This window comes from Apium graveolens, chromosome 11 (assembly GCF_009905375.1).
Source record: "Apium graveolens cultivar Ventura chromosome 11, ASM990537v1, whole genome shotgun sequence".
Lineage (NCBI taxonomy): Eukaryota > Viridiplantae > Streptophyta > Magnoliopsida > Apiales > Apiaceae > Apium > Apium graveolens.
In genome coordinates, this window is record NC_133657.1 from 205,171,281 (window position 1) to 205,190,127 (window position 18,847).

Sequence of the window (18,847 nt, forward strand, 5' to 3'; positions counted from 1 at the left end):
ATCATAAACCTGATAGATTAACAGGTTTGGCTAATGCCCTAGTCTGCGTTTGTGAGTTAGAGAAATTTAATTCACCGAATTTTATTTTACTGAATCCTTATACGAGAAAATGCAAAATGCTTCCCTCGGTGCCAACTGAACTTTTAAATTTTTGTTTTTGTTTATATTGGGGGTTTGGCTATGATCATGCCAGTGATGATTACAAGGTTTTCATAATGATATATCGTAATTTTCCAACTTCTGGGATAATGCCCATTCTGTACAACCTCAAAAAAAATATATGGGCACCAATTTCCAATGTTTTTCTCGAGCACATTTTTTTTTGGTATGCGAGGGGAGTTTGCAGATGGGGCTCTGCATTGGGAGGCAAAAGGTGTAACATCTCAGTCCTCGATGGTTGTTAGTTTTGATCTCAGCCTGGAACAATTTGGGGAGGCCAAATATGATAATGGGACGAACAATATGGTGCTAACGGATATTAGCATGGAAAACTCTTGAGTCGAGGAAATTTCAGCAAACCCGGTATTTTCATCTTTCAGATCTCCTAGATTTCTTATACATTCAGAGAGTCTCAAGAAAATTCTTTTCGAGGTTGATAACCAAAGGTTTGTATAGTACGACTTTAGAAGCAAGGCATTTAAGCATGTTAGTATTCCTGGGATTCCATGTTCGTTTGTTTCCTACTTGTACATAGAGAGTCTTTTTCCCCTCGAGCAACCATCACATGAAGGAAAAGAGAAGAAGCAACACCCTGCAATGCATTCTTGCAAAATTCTCTAGGTGATGGGATCTGTAGTTCCATTTCCCGTGTTCTTTATTAATAGTTGCATAGTAGAGATGTTGAGACTAGAACTGGGAGACGAGGAACAGAGTAGAGTTGTCGAAGGAGTGAAGCACTAGAATGGTTTCACAGATAAAACAGCTTACCAAATTATTTATATATGTGTGATTGCATTGTTTCCCGCCCCTTCATTTTTGTGTCGCCAAGTGTTTTAGTAAAACAATTTAATTGTTAGTTTGGGAATCACAGACGAATGTATGCAACATATGCTATTATTTGAAATTTTAATTGTCTTATTGTACTGATCTCATTTGTTTTGCCTCTGTTGTGCTATAATTTGATTGAAAGTGCTTCTTTTTAAGGAATTAGTAGAGGTGTACTGGTTAACTGCAAAGAAACATATGTATATTAACATAACGGCGTTTAGTTGTATAAGTTCACCTTCAGGCTGCAGCAAGAGAACTTGAAATGATGGTACCCAGAAATGTATGTTCAGATTGCCATGTGTTTGCTTTGCAGATTTTAGGTATTTTTGTTACTATGTAGGTAGATCTTTAAGCAATTATACTGTAATGTCTTTCCTTTCTCGACAGTTGAGTTGGTACTGATCCAAACAATATGTTTGTACTTCCAATTGTCGAAAGCTAGAAAAACATGGAGATGTGGTTGTGTTACCGTAGAATCAGTAGCTGCTCAACAAAGTTTTGAATTACTCAAATTTTTCATTGTTAATTCAAGTTTAAGTCAAATGTTCTGTAACATATTGCCCGAGCTGTGGCAAAGAAAATCCTACACCTTTTCCCGTATATACCAACAATCAACTAAATTCCTTTTTTGTCAAGGTAAGTTGACGTTCTGTTTAGTTCGATATGATTGGAGCTGGATTATACGTTTTTTCTTCATTTTTGTTATATAATTTCCAATCAACTCTCTTGACTTTTCTAGTATTGTCAGAAACTATTTTCCTAGATATGTTGCAGGTTGATTGTCATTTGGCCTTGGACTGTGATAATTTCAATCTAGAATTGGATTTTGGTTTTTCAAGTTTATGAAACAAATTTGTGTGAAAAAGTTGAATGCCCGATGATAGCCGATATTAGTTCAGGCCCAATAAAGGGAGCACAGGGCCCAATTGGCAATAACCCCGGGACACGTGACAACATCACCGCCGTCTAGATGGCCCGGATCCAGAACCTTCCAACGGTCCGGATCCGGAGGTACGTTAACTCATCACAGACGTCCGCGCGTCCTTCGGTCCAAACTCACCTACGACCCAGATCAAAGGTACAAACCCTTAAAACCTAATGGGAAACCTATAAAAGGCTGAACAAAAGGTTAAAGGTGTATTGGGGTTACTTAGGCTTTGTTTGGGATTGCTGTTAAAAATTGTTGTGCTGTTAAAAAAAGTGCTGCTGGAAAAAGTGCTGTTGTAAAAATCAGATTACTGTTTGGTAATTTTTTTGATACGTATATGTTTTGATGCAAAAAATTAAAAATAATGATGCTTTTGGTAAGGTTTGATTGTGAAATCAGCATTTGCTTCCCGCAACAGCTGAAAAACAGCTTTTTCTAAAAGCATGGGGGGACTTGCTTTCTCTAACAGCAGCTTTTAGGCCAAAAGCACTTTTCAGAAAAACAGCTTTTAAATTTTACCAAACAGTTTTTTAACTGCTTTTCAGCGAAAATCTGCTGTTGCTGTCTGCAACAGCGATACCAAACACACCCTTAATCTCTTTATCTACGCACCTGTACACACACTATAATTCCCGTTTTACCCATTCTTCTCCGATACCCCTTCTCATTCTCACACCGGAGGCGCCGCGGGACGCCACTCCCCTCCGATTATGTTTTACAGGAGTCCATCCTACAACTACACCACAAACCACCGTCTCATTTATGTTCAAATGGAGCTCGAGTCCGGGTAGTACAAGGAGAGATGTGGAATTATCACCCGAGACTACAGTTTATCGGCTATTTATACCAACTGTAGCCCATATTTAAGTACTTCAAGAATGGTGCCAGCATGAAAATCGCCGTGATAATCTGGTCTCCGTATTGATGCAGGCACAGCCTCTGTTCTTCGATGACTGGAAGGTAAAGTTGTGGTCACACTTCTTCGATCTAGAGCTAAGTTTTGATCCTCTCTACTATTCCATTCTCAGTTGCTCACTGCCTACTGTCAAATCTCTGGTTGCTAACAAACTGTGCAATAGAAGTTCTGTTAAACAGTCAATATCATGCACTTGTCAAAAAATAATTAGAACTTTTGCTCAATTTTCATAGGTTAATGTTCAATCTCTATGCTAATTTCCCTGTACGGGTCTAAATATAAAAAAAATATTATTAAAATGTTACCATTCTTTTTATTAAAGTAATTTGATAAAAAAGTAATTATTAACTCCCTCTGTATTAAATTAACTACTCCCTCCGTCACTCCTAATTGTTATCGTTTCTAAGAGAGTGTCCGACATGCATTTTAAGATGAACATACTGTATAGTTCCATAATTTTTTTTAAAAAAATTATTTTTCTAAATAAAAGTTTAAACATTCTATTTTTATTCAGAAAAAGAAAATTTAAAAAAAATATTATAAAACTATACTTTATATTCATCTTAAAATGTGTGCCAGACAATCTTCCAGAAACGATAACAATTGGCCGGGACTGAGGGAGTACTTTTTATGGTAATTTGACTGAATAATATATATTATTTAATTAAATAAAATTTGAAAACTTATTTTTTAAAAAAGATTATCGAATCTATTTTAAAAATATATTTTCAGTTTTTTTATAATGTGAAAGAATAACTTCTAACTTTCAGACAATCAAACATTTAATTTCATTGAACAGATTGAACCGATCCAAATTTTTTGAAAAAATAGTTCTAAATTATTGTAAATATTAAATTATTGAGAAATATATATATGTATTAATCCAAATTTTAGAATTTAAATCATCTTAGACTATACTCTCTTCGTCCCAAAATACAAGTACTTTTGACTTTTTATACATATTTTAAGATGAATAAAAAGGATAGCTGCAAAAATTATTTTTCAAATTTATTTCTTCTAAATAAATGTATACATATTAAATTTTAAATCGATAAAAGAAATTTTAGAAAGACTACATAAAGATACGACTTTTATACACTTAAAAGTATACGCGTAAAAAGTAAAAGACTCTAGGACGGAGGAAGTATTAGTGTATGTTTCATTTATTGTGAATTTAGAAGTTCAATATAATTCATTTGTGCACAAATTAGACCATTCTCACAGGTCCAAGAATGAGGCAAAATTAGGGTTTCCAAACCACCGGAGAATCAGCATCATTGTCTGAAAATTAAAAGATAAGTATACACACATTACATTCTTGTATCTATATATCTATACTTCTCATTAGCTTAGCTTAGCTTAGCATTCTTGTTTGTAGTGTAATTGCTAAACCCTAGTAAATTTTCTTGAAATGGAACTTCCTAATGACTTAGTTGATGAAATACTCACTCGGGTCCCCGTAAAGTATGTTCTTCGTTGTCGATGTGTGTCGAAAGAGTGGTGTTCTGTTATTGATAGTGCTAAATTTGTCGAAAAATATTTGAAAGTGTCTGTTAAGAGGAATAGGGTTGGTCTTATGATTCAAGGTGACAAGAAATATTTGTTGACTGATTTAGAGTATTTGGAGGATGATAGTGCGGTTATCGATATAAGTGAAGAGGTGGGGGGAATTCTTAATGGTGCTAGGTTGGTTAATTCCACTAATGGCTTAGTCTGCTTGTCTTTGCTTGATAATAATATAAATGCGATATTTCTATTGAATCCTTGTACGAGGAAGTGCAAGAAGTTGCCTGCTCCGGGAAAGGAATTTTTGGATAATAACAGCTTAGACAAGTATTCCTTTTGTGGGGTTGGATATGATTGTGTCAGTGATGATTACAAAGTTTTGTTGATACAAGTGCTTGATTTACGGGGTGGGATAATGGCTAGTGTGTACAGCCTCAAAAAAATTGCATGGACACCGATTCCGAATGTTATTAGTACCGAGAAACTTTTTGTTGGTCCTATGGCGGGGCTGACGTTTGCAGATGGAGCTGTGATTTGGACAGCATTTGATTTTGCATCTAATAAACCCGTCAATTTTGGATTTGATCTCGGCCTGGAACAATTCAGAGGGTTGGAAGTTTGTAAAGAGGACTTGAGGCTATGTAGAATCAGCATTGAAAGCTCTCGGGCCAAGGAAATTTTGGAAAACCCAGCATTTAGATGCTTTAAGTGTCCTAGACCTGTTACGTATTTAAAGAGCCACGAGAAAATTCTTTTCGAGATGAATTCTAGAAAGTTTGTGTGGTACGACATAAGAAGAAAGGCAATTAAGATAGTTAGTTTATCTGGGATTCCTAATCCGTTTGTTTCAAGCACGTACATCGAGAGTCTTTTCCCACTCATTGAGGACATTTAACAATCAAATGAAGCAAAAGTGAAGCAGCTACAGCTTAAGAGAAGATCTTGGCAATTGTTTTTGTGTTGGGTTCTGTAGTTGGATCTCTCATGTTCTTCAACAGGAGTAGAGATGTGGAAGGAGTAAGGTATCAGATGATTACGTGCAAAAGGGAGATTATGAGAACTTCTACATATTAGAGTAATTGTCCTTGTTTATTGCCCCCTTCCTTGTTTTAGTGCAACAGTTTAACTGTTGGTTTGGGAATTAGAGATGCAAGTATGCAAGAAATGCTATTACTTAAAATTTAATTATTTTATTGTTCTTGTTACTTTTTTATCTAATTTTAATGATTATCGTGGTTAATTACATATGGTTATGGTCTTATCTGTTTTCCCTATGTTGCTCTGCTGTAATTTGTTTGAATTGAATTAAGTACTCAGTAGTCAGTTCGATTGTGATTCTCTTGTTGTACTATGAAATGTTAGCTGACGGTACTGGAAATATTTGTCCTTTCTTGCATTGAATTGTCTGTTTCTTTAGGTTTGAACTCAGACCCTCGTGTACGTCTAGAAGTGTGTTTTCTCAAGGAATAAGTGTATAGTTGTACAGGGTAATATTTCTGAAAATTGGATTTGACATGGTGGTGTTTACTTGTATGACTTCACCTGTGACAGTAGTACTAAAAAGTTAAAACGATTGTATATAAACTTATGTTCAGATTGCTCTGCTCTTCGGGTTCTAGGTGTTTTTGTCTTCAGTGATTTTGTGGAAGTATCTTTTAGACCGCAAATTTTTGATCAGTTGTTATGCTGTAATGTCTTTTCTTTGTCGCATAATATGCTATTGAGGTTTACAATATCGGTTGATATAGGTGTGTTGGTATGCAAACCATAAGTTTCTGACCTTCTGATGGTCATTACTGAAAAAAATGAAAAAGTTAGCTCTAACTGACGATTCTGTATGTGTTCTACAAGGGTATTGGGTATATACTAGGTAAATTATTAAGTTTCCTGTTTCGTTTCTTTTTCTTTATACATATTTAGCTAAACGAATCAAAATATCATTACGAAGGTCATGTTTTTTCTGTTTATATGAGAATCTCCTAGATGCAGCAATGAAGATATGTACAATTGGTGTTCCTTTGACCGGAACTGATAATTTAACGTTCCTCTATCTTGCTGCTGGTGATTCAACACGTTCAAGCTAATGTTGAAAGATTCAGTAATGTTGAATGCGATGTTGCTACAGAGGAAGTAGAGATCATCAAGCTGTTTTTGTACTATTAGTGACATCGACTTCTAGAAGAGGAACACATATAAATTCTGTTTACGTCGTTTTATTGAGGTGTTCTTTTTGTTTTGCTAAGAGGGTTGGATGTGGATGGTGAGCCCTATATTGTTTTTGCTTTGATTAAAGGCCTGAGTTGTGAATGAGGTGTTAGAATAATATAAAATCCTGGAAAGGGTCTTCCTCTAATATATTAAAGTTTTAGATGAGCCGGTTATTCGATATAGTATCAGAGCTCAGACTGAGCTCCCAAACATTTCTCACAATTTATGAGAGACACGGAAGGGCCTTCACTAAGATGGCTGTTATGCAGTATTGAGAGAGAAATAATATGTTAGTCATGAATCAAATAGAGAAAATAATTTGTTAGTCACGAACCAATTTAATTTAGGGTGCTTGTTTTTTAAGTAGAACTTATAAATTTATAAGTACTATTGCTAGCATAAATTTTGGGTAAACGAGATATGAACCGCATTTTTTTCAGATTTTTAAAAGACACAATTTTGTTATTGAATATAAAAAATTAAATGATAAATAAATAATTTTTTGAATCAAATTTTAATCCTAGACTCAAATCTCAAACGGTAAAAAAATGGCAAAAATAACGTTTTTTGTAAATTAACTAACAAAAATATCCATTCTCAATTCTCTGACCATTTATATAAACATGACCGAGCCGAATTCTCTGCGAACCGACCCATTTAATTGTTTTTAAGCGAGCCATGCCAGGTTTAATAACCGAGCCAAACACGAGTTTTCTCGCAAATAACCGAGCTGAGCTGAGACGAGCGGTCCACTAATATTTGCATATATTTTTACTCGGCTAACCTTAAAGTATAATTTATAGTTTTACAAGTTTTTTCGTTAAATTTTATATTTTTACAAATTAAATCGAGATTAAATACTTGTTTTAACAGTATAATGATATACGTACTCATTCTATACATTAGAGTGTCTTAATCTATTTTTTTTCAAGCCGAGTTTTAATAACATATTCATTTTTATTTTAAATAATTGAGACATTCATTATTTTAGATATAATATATTATTTTTTAAGTTGTCATTGTCAAAATTTGTTATATTTTATTTAACTTAAATTTGACTTTTGTATGTTTTAAGTTAATTAATAGTGTTTATATGAGAATGTAAAGAATCTGAGATGAATAGATACTGATAACAATATTTAATAGTTTATTTACGAAAAAATTATGTGTTTAATTTGAAATATAAATAAAATTTATAAAATAATTAAGTTATTTAGGTGACGAGAAAAATGTAATAATAAAAATATTTAAATAATGAGTAATATTTTATTATTTGTAATATATATATATACACTTTATCCTAGTCGAGTTAGCCGAGTTCAAGTCGAGTTAGCCGAGTTCAAATCGAGTCTCAGTCGATTCCGAGTTAAACGAGCCGAGTTCGAGTCGAACGACGAAAAACTCGGCTCAACTTCAAAATCGGCTCCTTTAAAATAAGAAACTCAGTCGAGTTCACTTAAACGAGTCGATCCCGGCTTCGTTAACGAACGACAGTTTTTGGAACAAAAATAGGGTTTCCACATTAAACCTGCGCAGCGAGAATCAAGTTTTGATCATCGGAGCAGCAGCCCCACAAGATAAGTTTTCAATATTTCATTTTCAGTCGCTTCATTTCCTATTATTCTCACATTAGTCTAGTTACTAAACCCTAGTACATTTTCTTGAAATGCAACTTCCTAATGAATTAGTTGATGAAGTAGTCACTCGGGTCCCTGTTAAGTATCTAATAACGACAGAGCCAATTCTGTCAACTTTTGCTAGTATTATGTTATTTTGTTATGCTTTATTATGGTTTATTTTCTATCCACCACTATGTCTAGGTGGTAGGGACACATATCTTTTATGTACTAGAATCATTCTGTTAGTTGTCTCCCCTTATATATGGACCACTCTGCATTGTATTCCACAACTTCTGAGATCTAGTTTTATATGAGATATTTTGAGAGCTTGTTTTTCTCTCCATTGCTCTTGTGCTCTACATCACTTGGTTGATTTGTAAAAGGTATCATGGTATCAGAGCGACCAGTGATTCTTTTCTGAGCGAGCTTGCGAGTGATAGTAATAAGTTTCTCTGTATTATCTCAGTTCTTGAAGTTCTGATTGTTTCTTTGTTGTGTTGTAGAGTGAGCAGTGCTCAAGTCTTTCTTCTCTACAATGGCGGGTGGAAGCAAGTTCACTTTCTCAGATATGCAGAACCCTTTATTTCTGCATCCATCGGACAACCCCTTGTCGATAAGCGTCACCAAACTCCAAGGTGCTGCTGATTATCGCTCTTGGAAAAGGTCCATGGAGATCCAGTTGTCATCTAAGCGTAAACTTGGCTTTGTAGATAGCACGGAAGTGAAAAATGTCTCAGATCCAACAGATGCCCTGCAGTGGGACACCTGCAACAGTATGGTAACCTCTTGGATCCATAATAATGTTTCTGACTCTATTAAGAAATCCATTCTCTTTATCACATCTACATCTGAAGTTTGGAAGCAGCTAGAAAAGCGATTTCAACTTACTCATGGGTCACGTAAATATAAGTTAAGCAAGGAACTGTTTGAACTCAAACAAAATGGTTGTTCTGTTGTTGATTTTTATACCTCAGTAAGTAGTCTTTGGGAAGAGATTGAGTCTATGAATCTGTTGCCTACTCTTACCACTGTCACCCCTGAAATGACCATTTTCTTACAAGCTTTAACCACTCAAAAAGAGGAGGCCAAACTCTTTCAGTTCCTTAATGGTTTAGATGACCTTTATAGCCCACAACGAGGTCAACTTTTGCTTTTACATCCTTTGCCTAGTGTGGAAATGGCTTGTGCTGCCATCCAACAGGAGGAGTCTCAGAGAGACATCTTAAAACCCTCCCTCTCTTTTGACAATGATATGTCTGCCATGTTAGGCAAAGTTGCTATCTCCCCAGATCGAAATTTGCTGTGTAGTATTTATGGTGGCAAGGGTCATACTGCTGATAAGTGCTGGAATATTGTGGGTTACCCTAAATGGCATTATAAATACAAACCTAAGCCCTCTCTTTCACCAAAACCCTCCACACAGTCTCCCAAATGGCCAAACACTAAATCCAACTTCTCACCTAAAGGAGCTCACAATGTCAGTGTCTCTCACACACCTGATAATCAAACACCACACCCCATCCTCCTCTCAGCCCATCAACTCCAACAACTCCTTCAACTTTTGCCAAGTACAAACCTGTCCAACTTTACAGAGTCTCAAGATGACACTATGGACAGTCCATTTTCTGGAATGATATCCTGCAATGTGGTTAAATCCAACTCTGAGAATTGGATAGTTGATACAGGGGCAACCGACCACATGACTGCTAACCTTGGTCTGCTGAAAAATGTCAAGGAAATTCATACCAACACATCTATTAATCTGCCTACTGGTGACAAGGCAAAGGTGACTCATGTTGGTGATGTTTATTTGAGAAGTGGTTTGAAGCTGCAAAATGTACTCTATGTACCAGTGTTTACACACAACTTATTGTCAATTCGGAAGTTGTCTCAAGACAATAACTGTTATGCAATATTTGAGCCTACTATGTGCACCATTGTAGATGTTGAGACCAAGCAAGTGAAAGGCAAGGGCACAGTTTTCAATGGACTCTACTACATATCAGCGTTTGATTCTCAGCCTATGTCTAGCAACTGTGCAAAAGCTAGCGATAAAGAGCTCAAGTTGACTCACATAGAACAGTATGCACTGTGGCACAACATATTGGGACATGCTTCTGCCTCCACTCTGAAGTTGATAGACTGTATAAAGCATTGTGCTCATCTATCTGAGCAGATCTGTTTGACCTGTCCAATGGCTAAGTTCACAAGGTTACCTTTCTCACTGAGTGACTCTCGAGCTAATAAAGCATTGGAGCTTATTCACACAGACATTTGGGATCCTTACAAACAAAGCACAAGGCAAAAATTCAAGCATTTCTTGACCATAGTCGATGACTACACACGTATGACGTGGATTTATCTGCTACAGCAAAAGTCTGAATACTTGAAGTGTCTTGAGTCATTTAGTTCATATGTGAAGAGGCAATTCAATGATGCAAAAGTCAAGAAAGTGAGGTCGGACAATGCCCTTGAGTTCGATGATGCAGCCTGCAGAAATTTCTTTCAAACTCAAGGAATTCAGCACCGGACTTCATGCAATTATCATCCCCAACAGAATGCTCGGGTGGAGCGAAAGCATCGACACTTGCTTGAAGTTGCGAGAACACTCATGTTCCAATCAGGCATTCCTTTGTCATTCTGGGGAGAGTCGGTGCTCACTGTTGCATATCTCATAAACATGTTACCTTCTCAAGTCTTACAAAATAAGTGTCCTTATGATTTGTTATATGGAGAATCCCGTGATTACACTGAATTGAAAAGTTATGGATGCCTCTGCTTTGCCACTAATCCTATTCATAGTAATGATAAGTTTGCAGCCAAGGGAGTGCCCTGTGTTTTTATTGGATACCCATCTACACAGAAAGGGTATAGGTTATTAGACCTTAAGACTATGAAGTTGTTTGTCTCGAGAGATGTCATGTTCAAAGAAACTGTATTTCCCTTAAACACAAACACTGCCAAACCATACATGTTGCCTTTGCCTACACACATGCCCAATGTTCCCACTTCAGTGTATGATGACTTTGAATTGCTTCTTGAAAACAGTGCACTTATATCAGATACACCAAACACAGAAGAAAATACTTCTAATGCCTCTGCCTTTAGTGACATGTCACAATCACCAAACACCTCCACTCACACTAACCACACAAATGAGACTGACCATACATCAGTTGTTCCTCCTAGAAGATCAACCAGAATCCATAAAACACCAGCATGGATGAACTCATATATAACAAAACCCTTTCCAAACCCATCCTCAAACCTTATTGCAGTAACTGAATGTGCTGTACCTAACCAGTTCAGCTGCTTTCTCTCTTCTCTCACAAGTCAAAAGGATCCAGTTCTCTTTAAATAAGCTGTGACTGATCAGAACTGGGTGGATGCTATGAACCTCGAGTTAGATGCACTCGAGCTGAATGAAACTTGGGACATAGTGGAACTGCCTCCAAATAAGAAGGCAATAATGTGCAAGTGGTTGTTCAAAACCAAGTTCACTCATACGGGCACTGTGGATAGATACAAATCTCGTCTAGTTATTCTTGGTTGTCACCAAACATATGGCATCGATTATGAGCACACCTTCGCACCAGTAGCAAAGATGACAACCGTAAGAGCTTTGTTGGCAGTGGCTGCTCTTCGTGACTGGCATGTTATGCAAATAGACGTGTCTAACGCCTTCCTCCATGGAGATTTGAATGAGGCGGTTTACATGAAAATGCCATAAGGTTACAGTGGTTGGGGCAGCAGAATCTCCATCCATCAAGGCGAGATACCAGTCTCCAGTCGTAATCTAGTGTGTCGACTGAAGAAATCTCTGTATGGTCTCAGGCAGGCACCTCGTAACTGGTTTAGTAAACTCTCTAACACTCTGAAAAACATCAACTACCATCAATCTCTTACAGATTACAGCTTGTTCACTATTGTCAATGGTAGTTCTATCACACTGGTGCTTGTTTACGTGGATGATCTCCTAATTGCAGGCAATGACATGTCCTCTATAAATCAATTGAAGCTAATGTTGTCCAGCAAGTTCAAAATGAAGGATCTTGGTGATGTTAAGTATATTTTGGGCCTATAAATTTCACGATCACCAGCTGGATTTTTTATTTCTCAAAAGAAATATGCCTCTGATCTTATTGAAGAATTCAAGCTTGAGAAAGCCACTCCTCTCAAACTTCCAATGGATGTGCATCTTCGCCTCACTACTGAAAGTGGCGATTTTCTACAAGACCCTCATCCCTATCAACGGCTACTTGGCAAGTTAATTTATTTTACTATCTCTCGCCCAGACATCACCTTCACTGTTCACATCCTGACCCAGTTCATGCAGCACCTAACAACTGAGCATATGGCTGCTGCAATTAAGCTTCTTCGCTATATAAAGTCTAACCCAGGCCAATGAGTGCTTCTGGCATCTAACTCTGTAGCAGAAGTGAAGGCATATTGTGACAGTGACTGGGCGACTTGCCCTATGACAAGGAGATCTACTACGGGGTTCTGTGTTCTGCTAGGCAGCTCCCCCCTCTCTTGGAAAACAAAGAAACAACCAGTTGTCTCAAGATCAAGTGCTGAGGCAGAGTACCGCTCTATGGCAGTTGCAGCCTGCGAAATAACATGATTAGCAGCTCTTCTCAAAAATATGGGGCTCTCTGATCTACCTCATACTGTCCTGCAAGTAGACAACCAAGCTGCACTTGCAATGGCTGCTAACCCAGTGCTACACGAACGTACCAAACACGTTGAAGTGGACTGCCACTTCATACGCGAGAAGGTAAACTCTAGTGCCATTGTGCCAAAGCATGTCCCCACCTATGCTCAAATTGCGGATTTGTTTACCAAGGCACTGTCAACAAAGCAGCATTACACTCTTCTAGGCAAGCTGGGAGCTTCAGCTTCACTTCCCTCACAGCTTGAGGAGGAGTAATAACGACAGAGCCTGTCAACTTTTGCTAGTATTATGTTATTTTGTTATGCTTTATTATGGTTTATTTTCTATCCACCACTATGTCTAGGTGGTAGGGACACGTATCTTTTATGTACTAGAATCATTCTGTTAGTTGTCTCCCCTTATATATGGACCACTCTGCATTGTATTCCACAACTTCTGAGATCTAGTTTTATATGAGATATTTTGAGAGCTTGTTTTCTCTCCATTGCTCTTGTGCTCTACATCACTTGGTTGATTTATAAACGGTATCAGTATCTTCTTCGTTGTCGATGTGTTTCGAAAGGGCGGTGTTCTGTTATTGATAGTACTAATTTTGTCGAAAAATATTTGAAAGTGTCTGTTGAGATCAATAGGGGTGGTGTTATTATTCAAGGTGACATTTTAGATGTTTCCCCTGAGAATTATTTGTTGGCTATTATTATTGGAAAAAACTAAGAGAAAAAAGGCACCTACATTTTGCAGAGAACTTGTACTGCTATATTTTTTGTTATTTCTTTTCTTCTTCTAAAACTCAAGGTAAACTAGCCATTATATAGGCTTTATAAACATATTAAAACTAACTATTACTAAAACTAACCACTATTAATTAATGGGTAAATTATATGTCCATAATTTACTCCATAACTCCACTACCCCACTACTAAACAATTCTAAAATAATATTTTTCTCTAATAATTAATCTATTGCTAAATATCTAATAATTAAATAAACAAATAATTAATAACTAAATTTAAGATTATTCCAACATTCACCCCATAATCTTAAATTTACGAAGCACTTTCTCTTCGCCTGTGATGCACTTCTCACCACCATCAATTTTGATGCACTATCTCATCAAAAACACTTTTAAGCACTTCTCTTCAAAAACACTTTGGAGCACTTCTCTTCAAAAACACTTTGGAGCACTTTCTCTCCGCAACTCTAAATGAGTGGTTCTCCCTCGATCAATTGTGTCATCCTTTCTTCATCATTCTGAAATCTACAATTTGTTGCCAGATGCCCATATTTTTTTTGCATTTGTAGATGTCATGGAAAATATTAAGGATAATATATATATATGTATATGTGTATTTTTATAAGAGTTTTATAAGCCGTGGATCATATGGCTCTGATACCATGTTGGAAAAAACTTAGAGAAAAAAGACACCTACATTTTGCAGAGAACTTGTACTGTTATATTTTTTGTTATTTATTTTCTTTTTCTAAAACTCAAGGTAAACTAGCCATTATATAGGCTTTACAAACATATTAAAACTAACTATTACTAAAACTAACCACTACTAATTAATAGGTAAATTACATGTCCATAATTTACTCCATAACTCCACTACTAAACAATTCTAAAATAATATTTTTCTCTAATAATTAATCTATTGCTATATATCTAATAATTAAATAAACAAATAATTAATAACTAAATTTAAGATTATTCCAACAATTATCGAGTCTTTGGAGGATGGTAGTGCGGTAAGTGAAGAGGTGGGGGGAATTCTTGATGGCGCTAAGTTAATTGGTTCGGTTAATGGCTTAGTGTGCATCTTGGGAGATGGTGGGGATTTAATTTTTTTATTGAATCCTTCTACGAGGAAATGCAAGGAACTGCCTGTTGTTGGAAGAGAATTTTTGGATAATTATAACTTAGGGTATTCTCGTGGTGGTGGGTTTGGATATGATCATGTTAGTGATGATTACAAGGTTGTTATGATGGCATTGTGTAAATCACCGACTAATGGATTTATGGCTGTTGTGTACAGCCTCAGAAAAAATTCCTGGACGGTTGCAGATGTTTTTAGTGCTGAGAACATTGCGTTTTTTGATAGTTGGGGGAAATTTGAAAATGGTGTTCTACGATGGATGGCAATTAATGTAATATCTGCAGACCGTCATTGTTGGTTTTGATCTTGGCCTTGAGCGATTCACAGAGGCCCAATGTTGTGACAGGAATGTGCAGTTACAGGATATTAGCATTGACAAATCATTGGTTGAAGAAATGCGGGCAAGCCATGCATTTAGAAGTTTTAGGTCTCCTAGATTTCTTATGTACTTGAAGAGTCTCGAGAAAATTCTTTTGGTGCTGGATTTTAAAGAGTTTGTGTGGTACGACGTTAGAAGCAAGGCAGTTAAGAATGTTACTGTCCCTGGGATTCCGAATTGGTTTGTTTCACACTGGTATATCGAGAGTCTTTTCCCACTCATCGAGGATAGGCAACCATCACATTAAGCAAAGAGAAGAAGAATCATCATAAGAAAGGTTCTTCACCATCGTTTCGGTGTTAGGTTCTGTAGTTGGATCTGGATCTCTCATGTTCTTCAGTAGGAGTAAAAGAGCAACAGAGTAAACTAGTAGACATGTGTTACGCGCATAAGGGAGTTCATGAAGATCTTTATATTAGTGTAATTGTCATCGTCTGGTATAAGCCTTTTTTATATGTTTGTTATGCTGTTGGCGGTTGTTTTAGTGAAAATGTCAATTTGGGAATCAGGGATGCAAGTATGCGACAGATGCTATTAATCAAAATTCTAATTATTGTTATTGTCACTGTTTTAACTAATTTTAATGATTTCGGTGGTTAAGTGTTTATTGTACATATACGCATTGGGGGACTTGTATGCTTTCCCTGTGTTGCTGTACTATGATTTGATTCAACTCAATTCAGTATTCAGTTTGATTGTCCCCTTCCTTTATGCTTGATTGTTCGTTCTTGCTTGCAGTTTTTTAATTTAATATTTTCACTGAATTGCATTTAGTTTTTAAAGTTTGATAGTAGTAGTCTAGACTCATTTTAATGTATGAAATGTGTGTATGGAGGAAAAAAGTTGGAAACTGGAGATGATTGCAGAAAAGAATAGTTCAAATCTGAAAGACATTTTCGGGGCTAGAAGAGAGAAAAATGATAGTGTTTATGCACGAATGTATGTTGTAGTGCTGGCGAAAGTCTGCAAGTCAATGTCCATCATTTTCTAATCTTTTTTAGATAAGTTTTTATTTATAATTAGTTACAACTTTTACATTTAGACTTATTTTAACCATGTTTATCGTTTTAAAGTGAGAGTATATGTATTTTATATTTATTTGGACTATAACAAATAATAAGAAATTAATATTTTTAATTCTAAACGAGCTGAATGCATTATGTGATAGTTAAGGCTTAATGCAAAAGTTAATCAAACTCTTAATCAAAATGATAGCTGTTCTACTATAATTTGATTATTATTTTTATTGAGTACTCATTTCGTTAGTGAATCTCTTGCTATTCTAGAAAATATTTGTTTATTGTACTTGAAATCTTTGTCCTTTCTTGTCTGAGGAACTTGTATTGATGTTTTTGTTCCTTTAGTTTTGAAGTTTAAGAATTCATTTGTTCTTCGTGTATGTGTGTTTCTCTAATGATTAGCAGAGGTGTATTAACATCATATCTTAGTTTGTTAGGTCGACACAGATATCTACTTGGCAGTATCAGTGTAATTTTCATTTCAAGCTTTTTTTCATCAATACTGCAGAACTGTTATCTTCCTTCTCTCTATTTCTACACACACATATATATATACATAAAGATATACATTTCGCACACTAGTAAGTGTGTTCCAGTGAATCTAAAAGGTGATATTGTGCCAACCATATGTCAAAGCTGGAGAAATATGGAAGATGTAGCTGTCTTATCATAGATTCTGGAGTCACACTACAACAAAGGTATGTGCTAGTTACATATTTATGCTGAATTTCATGTTTATGGAGAAACTTGATAACATTATCTGTAAGAGTTTTTCTCCCAATCTAACATTGTCAAAGCTGTCCGATTCTTGATTTCATCTAGCATTGGATTTAGGATTTATCACGAAGGTAGAATTTACACCTTCTGTGAAGCCAAATATTATTTTATGGAATAAATATGTCTGAGAATATTGGATTCTGGAGACGATAAATTACAGGCTTATACAGAAACTCTATTCCATATTTAAGTTTTTCGAGAACTGGTGTCAAAATATAAATCATTGCCATGGTGATTTGATATCTGCAATGATGAAGGCATAGCCGTTCTACAATCACTGGAAGCAAGGCATTTAAGGATGTCACTTTCCCTGGGATTCCGAATCGGGTTGTTTCATACGGGTACATCGAGAGTCTTTTCCCACTCATCGAGGATAGGCAACCATCACATTAAGCAAAAGAGAAGAAGCAACAGCCGAAGAAAAGATTCTTGACCATCGTTTTAGTGTTGCCGTGTTGGCTTCTCTAGTTGGATCTCTCGTGTTCTTCCGTAGGAGTAGAAGAGGAACAAACTAGAGATGTGGAAGGAGTAAAGATCTAGATGTTTAAGCGCAGGAGGGAGATTATGAAAGTTTCTATATAGTGTAGTTCTCATTGCTTATTGCTTATTGCCCCTTCCTTTATGTTTCTTAAGTTTGGCTGTTGCCGAGTGTTTCAGTGGAACATTTAATTTATTATTTAGATGCAAGTATGCAACCGATGCTATTATTTTGAATTCTTATTATCTTATTTTTCTTGTTACTGTTTATCCTTTTTTTAAAATGTTTTTCATGGTTTCGTTTTAATGTACCGTACACATATTTACGACCTCATCTGCTTTGCCTATGTTGCTGTACTATAATTTAATAGTAAATTAAATTTAGTACTTAATTCTACTATTGTGATTCTCTTGGTATTCTATAAATTGTTAGCTGACTACTGGAAATCTTTGTCCGTTCTTCGTTTTAGTTTCTCACTTGCATAGTTGCATTGAGTTGTTTGTTTCTTAAGTTTTGAAGCTTGATGATTCATTAGACCCTCATGCATGTCTGAAAAGTCTGTTGGTTCAAGGAATTAGCATAGGTGTACAGGGTAGTTTTCTGGAAAAATATAACAGAACTTTGACTTCAAATATTTGCTCAGTTAAACAGAAATGTCATTTTCTTTTTCTGTGTATTCCAGTGAATCTAAAGAGTTAGTATTATTCAAACATGTGTTTGCAGTTGTCTTCCTGTAGATTCTGTAGTTGCTCTACAAAGGTAGTTACATCAAAGAGTTTCATCTCTGTTTTTTTTTCTGTCTACAGTTTGGTCAACTAATTCTTAAACCTTGATGGAGTTCATGGTTTTTCTGTTTATAAGAGGAACTCCTGATTGCAGCGATAAGGATAACTAAGTATGTGCAGGTGGTCCTTTTACCGCAACTGATAACTTAATGTTTTCGCATCATATAGTTCGTCAAGTTTCATTTTTCTCATCGTTAATTCTAGTTTACTAATTGTCTATTGTTTAGCAGCATGTTTCCATAACAGTGGCAAGAAGATTTTACACTATTGACGGTGTATACTAACGATTAACTGAATATGTTTCTGTCAAGGTAAGGAGAAGTTCTTTATGGTCGGATTTGATGAGGTATTTGCATACATATACACTTGATTTGATAAAAGTATCACTTAGTCTACTTTCCATATTATACCATGTATTTTGGTAGAAATCATTCACAAAGCTCCAATTTATACATCTAAATTTATGTAGAATTGCATATTTATGTCATGACAAAACTCCTATGATAATGTCTTTCAGGAGATATTTTTTTAATCTGGTATTTTAAAAAAAGTTCAGTTTTTAATTTGAATCTAGTTTTGGACTCGGGATTTTTACAAAGGCTAGGATATTCACTTCTTCATCAATTTTTCTGAGGAATTTAATTACTGGAAGTGGAGGCTACCATTTATCAGTTTTTATACCAACTCGTTTCTACA

The 18,847-nt window shown here is 35.8% G+C and overlaps 2 protein-coding genes across 2 annotated transcripts; both read left to right on the forward strand.

Annotated features, from left to right (window-relative positions):
- Positions 1 to 4,022: 4,022 nt before the first annotated feature.
- Positions 4,023 to 5,584, forward strand: LOC141695244 (F-box protein CPR1-like). The gene has a single exon (XM_074499496.1). It carries the CDS (start codon positions 4,243 to 4,245, stop codon positions 5,230 to 5,232), a length of 990 nt encoding a protein of 329 aa, XP_074355597.1. The 5' UTR covers positions 4,023 to 4,242; the 3' UTR covers positions 5,233 to 5,584.
- Positions 5,585 to 12,809: 7,225 nt separating this feature from the next.
- LOC141696584 (F-box protein CPR1-like) lies at positions 12,810 to 15,339 on the forward strand. Its single transcript, XM_074500709.1, has 3 exons — positions 12,810 to 12,941; positions 14,544 to 14,903; positions 14,998 to 15,339. The coding sequence occupies exons 1-3, from the start codon at positions 12,810 to 12,812 to the stop codon at positions 15,337 to 15,339; spliced, it is 834 nt and encodes a 277-aa protein (XP_074356810.1).
- Positions 15,340 to 18,847: the final 3,508 nt, after the last annotated feature.